This window comes from Hordeum vulgare, chromosome 2H, assembly GCF_904849725.1.
Source record: "Hordeum vulgare subsp. vulgare chromosome 2H, MorexV3_pseudomolecules_assembly, whole genome shotgun sequence".
Taxonomy (NCBI): Eukaryota; Viridiplantae; Streptophyta; class Magnoliopsida; order Poales; family Poaceae; genus Hordeum; species Hordeum vulgare.
The window spans coordinates 37,880,474-37,888,671 of record NC_058519.1 but is presented as its reverse complement, the minus strand read 5'-3'; the positions used below and the strand labels follow the sequence as shown (position 1 = coordinate 37,888,671).

General features: G+C 42.8%; 1 protein-coding gene across 1 annotated transcript in view; it reads left to right on the top strand.

Annotated features, from left to right (window-relative positions):
* Nucleotides 1–3,049: 3,049 nt before the first annotated feature.
* LOC123424695 (ATP-dependent DNA helicase RecQ-like) overlaps nucleotides 3,050–8,198 on the top strand; it is an 8,447-nt gene continuing 3,298 nt past the window's right edge. The window contains exons 1-10 of the mRNA XM_045108360.1: nucleotides 3,050–3,183; nucleotides 3,297–3,409; nucleotides 4,372–4,447; nucleotides 4,549–4,691; nucleotides 4,906–4,992; nucleotides 5,293–5,376; nucleotides 5,608–5,815; nucleotides 6,600–6,685; nucleotides 7,122–7,353; nucleotides 7,489–7,609. Coding sequence (XP_044964295.1) covers nucleotides 3,166–3,183; nucleotides 3,297–3,409; nucleotides 4,372–4,447; nucleotides 4,549–4,691; nucleotides 4,906–4,992; nucleotides 5,293–5,376; nucleotides 5,608–5,815; nucleotides 6,600–6,685; nucleotides 7,122–7,353; nucleotides 7,489–7,609 — 1,168 coding nt within the window. The 5' untranslated portion in view covers nucleotides 3,050–3,165. The remainder of the gene's footprint in view (nucleotides 3,184–3,296; nucleotides 3,410–4,371; nucleotides 4,448–4,548; nucleotides 4,692–4,905; nucleotides 4,993–5,292; nucleotides 5,377–5,607; nucleotides 5,816–6,599; nucleotides 6,686–7,121; nucleotides 7,354–7,488; nucleotides 7,610–8,198) is intronic.

The window sequence follows — 8,198 nt, the reverse complement described above, 5'->3', positions numbered from 1 at the left end:
ATCCAATATATCACATCACATCGTTGGCCATATCACATCACAAGCATACCCTGCAAAAACAAGTTAGACGTCCTCTAATTTTGTTGTTGCATGTGTTTACGTGGTGACCATGGGGATCTAGTAGGATCGCATCTTACTTACGCAAACACCACAACGAAGATATATGAATTGCTATTTAACCTTATACAAGGACCTCCTCGGTCAAATCCGATTCAACTAAAGTTGGAGAAACTGACACTTGCCAGTCATCTTTGAGCAACGGGGTTACTCGTAGCGATGAAACCAGTCTCTCGTAAGCGTACGAGTAATGTCGGTCCAAGCCGCTTCAATCCAACAATACCGCGGAATCAAGAAAAGACTAAGGAGGGCAGCAAAACGCACATCACCGCCCACAAAACCTTTTCTGTTCTACTCGAGAAGACATCTAAGCATGAACCTAGCTCATGATGCCACTGTTGGGGAACGTCGCATGGGAAACAAAAATTTTCCTACGCGCACGAAAACCTATCATGGTGATGTCCATCTACGAGAGGGGATATTCGATCTACGTACCCTTGTAGATCGCACAGCAGAAGCGTTAGTGAACGCGATTGATGCAGTGGAACGTCCTCACGTCCCTCGATCCGCCCCGCGAACCGTCCCGCGATCAGTCCCACGATCTAGTGCCGAACGGACGGCACCTCCGCGTTCAGCACACGTACAACTCGACGATGATCTCGGCCTTCTTGATCCAGAAAGAGAGACGGAGAGGTAGATGAGTTCTCCAGCAGCGTGACGGCGCTCCGGAGGTTGGTGGTGATCTTATCTCAGCAGGGCTCCGCCCGAGCTCCGCAGAAACGCGATCTAGAGGTAAAACCGTGGAGATATGTGGTCGGGCTGCCGTGGCAAAGTTGTCTCAAATCAGCCCTAAAACCTCCGTATATATAGGGGGGAGAGGGGGAGCCTTGCCTTGGGGTCCAAGGACCCCCAAGGGGTTCGGCCGAGACAAGGGGGGAGTCCTCCCCTTCCAAACCGAATCCAACTAGGTTTGGAAGGAGGAGTCCTTACCCTTTTTTCCACCTCCTCCTTTTTTTTCTTTTCTCTTTGATTTTCTTCCTATGGCGCATAGGGCCTTCTTGGGCTGTCCCACCAGCCCACTAAGGGATGGTGCGCCACCCCCAAGGCCTACGGGCTTCCCCGGGGTGGGTTGCCCCCCCCGGTGAACACCCGAAACCCATTCGTCATTCCCGGTACATTCCCGGTAACTCCGAAAACCTTCCGGTAATCAAATGAGGTCATCTTATATATCAATCTTCGTTTCCGGACCATTCCGGAAACCCTCGTGACGTCCGTGATCTCATCCGGGACTCCGAACAACATTTGGTAACCAACCATTTAACTCAAATACGCATAAAACAACGTCGAACCTTAAGTGTGCAGACCCTGCGGGTTCGAGAACTATGTAGACATGACCCGAGTAACTCCTCGGTCAATATCCAATAGCGGGACCTGGATGCCCATATTGGATCCTACATATTCTACGAAGATCTTATCGTTTGAACCTTAGTGCCAAGGATTCATATAATCCCGTATGTCATTCCCTTTGTCCTTCGGTATGTTAATTGCCCGAGATTCGATCGTCAGTATCCGCATACCTATTTCAATCTCGTTTACCGGCAAGTCTCTTTACTCGTTCTGTAATACAAGATCCCGCAACTTACACTAAGTCACTTTGCTTGCAAGGCTTGTGTGTGATGTTGTATTACCGAGTGGGCCCCGAGATACCTCTCTGTCACACGGAGTGACAAATCCCAGTCTCGATCCATACTAACTCAACGAACACCTTCGGAGATACGTGTAGAGCATCTTTATAGTCACCCAATTACGTTGCGACGTTTGATACACACAAAGCATTCCTCCGGTGTCAGTGAGTTATATGATCTCATGGTCATAGGAAGAAATACTTGACACGCAGAAAACAGTAGCAACAAAATGACACGATCAACATGCTACGTCTATTAGTTTGGGTCTAGTCCATCACGTGATTCTCCTAATGACGTGATCCAGTTATCAAGCAATAACACCTTGTTCATAATCAGAAGACCCTGACTATCTTTGATCAACTGGCTAGCCAACTAGAGGCATGCTAGGGACAGTGTTTTGTCTATGTATCCACACATGTATATAAGTCTTCATTCAATACAATTATAGCACGGATAATAAACGATTATCTTGATACAGGAATTATAATAATAACTATATTTATTATTGCCTCTAGGGCATAATTCCAACAGGTAACCCCAAGTTTCGCTCACATATGGTCTCTTTTTGGACTTCAAGAATACCTTTAATTATCTCTCTTTGTGATACCGGACATCCCTTACCAAAATAAATGGAAGACTTTTCATGGTTTATACACTGTCCAGAAGCTTGACAATACAAGCTTAGAATTTCCTTAATTTTGGAGGCGATCTCCGCAGTAGTTTTGCTCAAGAGCAAAGAATCATCCACAAACAATAGGTGGTTTATCTTCGGTGCGGTGACAACAATTTGGATGCCCTCAAACAGCCCCTCATTGCTTGCTTTCTTTAACATGCACGAAAGTCCCTCTACCGCCAATAGGAACAAATAGGGAGAGATCGAGTCCCCCTGCGTGATGCCTTTGGAAGGATGGAATTCACTACTCCGCAGGCCATTAAAGAGTAGAGAGAAAGATACTAAAGTAACTCCTCTCATAACCTCATAACCTGACGCACAAACAAATCGTGGAAGCACAACTTCTTCATGATGGCCTCCAAATATACCCATTCGACACGATCACATGTTTTCATCATGTTAAGCTTGACAGCACAATGTCAATTCTTCATGCTCCTCTTGTTCTTCGTACAATGAAGGCATCAGCCATTTAAGCAGGAAGGGAGTACTACTTTTGTGGATGCCTTGCCGGCCCAAAAGACGAGCCACAACAGGCCCGCTAAAAGTCCACGAGAGGAGAAAAAAATAGCCAAATTGGCGGGAACGCAGATAAAAGAGCGCCGCAAGCCAAAACCCCTTCCCCCAAACCCCCACATCGCCGCTCGCCACCACCCGTCCGTTCCATTCCAATCCCCTCGCCCCGCCCCCTTCCTTCCCCAATCCAACACGGCCCAATCTCCGCCCGGCGGAGCCCGACGCTCCGGCGCCGCAATGGAGGCGGCCCTGAAGGTACCCTCCCTCCCCGCCCGCCCGCTCCGCTCCCCCCTGAACCCTAGCCGGCGGCTGAACCCTAGAGGCACCGAGGCGCGCCATTCTAACCCGCGTCTGTTCTCTGGCCGCAGAGGTACTTCGGGTACACGGGGTTCCGGCCGTACCAGCGGGAGATCGTGGACACGATCATGCAGGGGCGGGACTGCCTCGTCGTCATGGCCACCGGCAGCGGCAAGTCCATGTGGTAAGTGAACAGACCCCCACGCTCGCTCCCGCGCTCCGTTTTTTGCCTGGTCGCGGTCGTGGAGGGTGGGATGGCGCTAGGCGCCGCTTCTTTTTTTTTCGTTTTTGTTTAGGATGTTTGTGGAGGTCGGTGGATTTGCAGGTTGAGCACCGTGGCGGCTGAATCCAGGTTTGGGCGCTGCATTTGGTGGATAGATTAGTTGCGCCGCGTCTCCTGGCAGTGCCCTGCTTTGCGCTCCAGCGATTTTGCTGGTTCGATTGCTAAAAATTGCTTTGGGCAGCAGTCTGATCTGCATTGCTGGTTTTGGGAGAAAATGTAGTCATTTTGGTGGTAAATAGATGTTGGGGACCTGTAAGCTATGAAGTGGTTAAATCATCTTCAACGGATTATCGAAACTCATCTAGTATTCCAACATGTCGTCGGATCGGTGTGAGGCTGAGATAGCTTTGCAGAGCATGATTAGAAAATGTTACGCTTTGTGTGCCAGTGGAGTTGGTTGTTGGTCGGAGATTGGGAAGTATGTCTTATTGTTCCACATTTTGGCGACATTTTTGTAACTTTGATAAATGGGCAGTCATGTATAAGCATCTCATCTCTGTTACGGTGACTGCTAGCTTGTCAATTGTATGTACCAAACAGGGAACTGCTGGGGAAGATCTTTGTTTGTTTATACACATATGTATAGTGGATGTTACTATTGGCACAACCGTTTACTGACCCTTTTGTTCTAGAAATGGGCGAGGGTGGTTCTTTCTTGAAACTGGGCAGTGTGTTTGTCATCGTGTCAAAGAAAAACTATTGAGTTTTCTGAAAAAAAAATTAGTTAAGGACCTGAAAATGTGTTAAACATTTGCAGCCTATCTGAAGTAAATGAAATATGATTCTGTTTAAAATTTTGATGGTATTACTTCCCCTTGTATATGGTAAGTGTAATTTTCTCACGGTAATTCTTTTCATGGCAGCTATCAAATCCCTCCACTGGTTGCAAAGAAGACAGCTGTTGTTGTCAGCCCTCTTCTGTCACTGATGCAAGACCAGGTATGATTGTTAGATAGAGTATAACATTTTTGGCGCTTTCCTTATTGTGGGTTTGCTTTGACACGGAAGCTTTTATTGTGGGTTTCATTTACTTCAAACAGGTCATGAGTTTAAAACAACATGGTGTGAGATCTGAGTATCTTGGCAGCACCCAAATGAATAGCTCTGTTAGCAGTGAGGCTGAAAAAGGCATGTATGATGTTCTGTACATGACCCCTGAGAAAGCTATTGCACTTCCTTCAAGGTGAAAATCCTGTGATATGAAAGCAGATTATGGTCGTTATTGACTTATAGCTTGCAGCACTTACAAAGCTATAATTGTCAATTATTTAGCTGAACTGGAAGGCACACACATATGTAACTGCAAATTACTGCTCCTGTGTCTTCTTTGGTCCCTTGTAGAATTTAATAATATGGTGTTGGGTCTGTTGATTTACCGTTTTCAATCTTCTATCCAGGTTCTGGAGTAACTTGCAGGCTTCCGGAATCTGCTTGTTCGCCATTGACGAAGCGCATTGCATATCAGAATGGGGTCATGATTTCAGGTCATCTGCTCTTCTATTTTGTGAATTATTTCTTCGGCAAAAGGGCTGATAATCTACTTTCATTTAATTTTTTGATATGTCCTATATGCACGTATTTCAAAAATTCTGTGTGTGCTGATGTCAAATGTAAAAGCTGTCAGTTCATGTCACCCATCAATTCTCGCTCGGTTTCTCTCACCCTTAAATTCTATAATCAAACTTAGTGACTAGTCAGTCTGTTACTTATTACTTATAGCTTCTTTTCTTCATTGCAATTCTCTCTCTTTTATTACTGATTGTAATTCTCTCTGTTGTATGCAGGCCGGAGTACAAGCAGCTGCATTTATTGCGTGAGCACCTTCTGGGTGTTCCCTTTGTTGCTCTAACTGCGACAGCCACAGAAAGGTATGGATGTTTCACTATCAGTTGTTTTTACCTGTTTATCCTTCTTTTGTTGATATCCAATAGTAATGCCTTTCCTCTGTTCCTCTGCTTGTTGTAGCTACTGCATATTATTACCATAAATATTTTTGCTCACTATTATAATTGCTTACTTTATTTATTTATTTTCCAGAGTGTCTATATCCCTTTTCTATCTGTACCAAATTCCTGTTAACTTTCAATTTGATTTTGTAGGGTCCGTGGAGATATTGCCAACTCTTTGAACCTGAGCAATCCTCACGTTGCAATCGGATCATTTGATCGTCCGAACCTTTTCTACGGCGTGAAATCATACAACCGATCTATGTCCTTTATTAGTGAACTTGTGAAAGATGTCTCAAAGAACTGCACTGTGGGTGGCTCAACAATCATTTACTGTACCACTATCCGGGACACTGAACAGGTTTGTATTTTCCAGCGTTGTATATTTTCATTCTTCTATATTTTGCGGCAACTGGTACACAAGCACCCAGGATTTTGGCTGCTTGTAAGTGGGAGCTGTGTGGTTTTTAAATTCTATAGGCAAATGTTAAGTTCATGCTGAATTAGTAAGACTTTTTTTTTGGAGAAAAATAATAAGCTTGAAATAAGTATGGGATACTTGTCTGTTGATCATTGATAGTATCAGGCATTTTCTTCTTCTGACTGATGTAACAGATTTTGGGGAGTAGTCCATTTTTTGTTGGGTACATGCATTTAGATCTGTACTGTAGGTAATGTATCCTAAAGGATGGGCAATTATAAGTTTATATGCATTTTTTGGGAGTAATATGGGAATTTCTGGGCTCCAGTTTTGATCATAGAATCTGCTTTTTACATATACCTTGTGCCTATTAGATTACGCTAGGGTTGATGTATCTTTACCTTAACACTTATAATGATCTGGGTTGGTGTCGGTCCATCGACCCTCACAAATTTCCCATTAAGTCGGTGAAAAGATTAATTACTGCAATTATCTTACATTCTATGTAGTAGACAGGTACCATGATCTTTTGATCAGTTGATTTGATTGATGTATATTTTAAGATATTTTTTTATTTGCACAAAGTTGGCAAACTAATTGTAGAAGTGTTTAAGCAACTCTTGCAATAAAAATGCTTCTATAGGAATGCACAAGCATTTAAATTCCATAGCAACACACATGTATTTAGCTAGTTAATGTACTAAATGCAACTTTTCTCTGTCAGGTACATGAAGCAATGATCACTGCTGGAATCAAAGCTAACATTTACCATGGTAAAATGGGTAGCAAAGCTAGAGAGGAATCCCATAGGTCTGCCATTTATGCACATGCCAACTTTTTTGTTTGGCTGTTCACCGTCTCTTCTTTCCTTTTTGATTTATTTTGGATTTTTTTTCTTTAAGTACGTTGAATTGATGAATGCTCAGAGTACCATTCTGAGTTCATTTTAAACACTTCATCTAAAGAGTGATTTGCCAAATGTTTTTGTTGTCTAGTTAAATATGCCTGATCAAGCCATCTTATACCTCTTATGATTCACAATCATGAGGGTTGTGATCTCATCTGACACTACAAAACATTGCCAAGATAATGCTGTGTTAGTAATGCCATAGATCTTGCAAGTAATTAAATGAGAAAACAAAACAGATACAAGGAATTAAGTGTAGTGAGTTCTCATACAGCTTTTTACAAATGTTGGCTTGACGACATAGTGATTTTGATGATAAATTATGGTTCCCCTTTGCAGATCATTTGTTAGAGATGAAGTACTTGTGATGGTGGCAACTATTGCATTTGGAATGGGAATTGATAAGCCAGATGTTAGGTGTGTAATACACTATGGATGTCCTAAGAGCCTAGAATCATACTACCAGGAAAGTGGGCGTTGTGGAAGAGATGGACTGCCTTCAGTGTGCTGGCTGTATTACCAAAGAAGTGATTTTGCAAAAGCTGACTTCTATTGTTCTGAAGCAACAAATGTATGTAAATATTGGGCACACAATCAGGACTTCATGTCACACTTAAGTGATAAACATAAACACCTGCAGTTTGATTCCCTTGTACTGTTTACCTATTTCATTATCTCATGGTGTGAAGTTCTTACTCATCTACAGGCAACTCAAAAGAATGCCATCATGGATTCCTTCATGGCAGCACAGAAATATTGCCTCCTTGCTACATGCCGCAGAAAATCCCTGCTGCAATACTTTGGTGAAGAGCGTTACACTGACTGTGGTATGTTTATAATTTAAGAATTAGTTGGGACTCATCTGCAAATATTGCCCATTTGAAGAGGGGCCAAATCAAATCTCCTTTTTGTAGTCATGACTTCCTCCATTCCAAGTTAATTGAAGATCTAGCTTGTCCTAATCAAACTTCGTGAAGTTCGACCAAGTCTAGAAAAATATATCAACATCTGTAACACCAAATTAGTGTAATTAGATTCATCATAGAATGTATTTTTTATGTTATAGATATTAGCACATTTTTCTATGGACTTTGTCAAATATAGAGATGTTTGACTTGGTACAAAACGAGCATATCAATTAATTTGGAAATGGAGGGGCTGAGGGAGTTCTGTTTTATGAAGGTTACAAACTACAGGACACAGTATCCTTATGTATTCCCAAAGCAAAACATCTTCAACTAGAACCCATCACAGGCCCAAGTCACTTCCAAATCTAGAAAGGTCCTTCCACACAAAGCACTGTCTGTCAGCTACTATGCACGTTTTATTTTTCTTGTAAATGCATATATACTTGCAGTATCCCTGTACTTTGTGTAAGGAAAATGTTGTATTATTGCCGTACCAATATCCGCATAT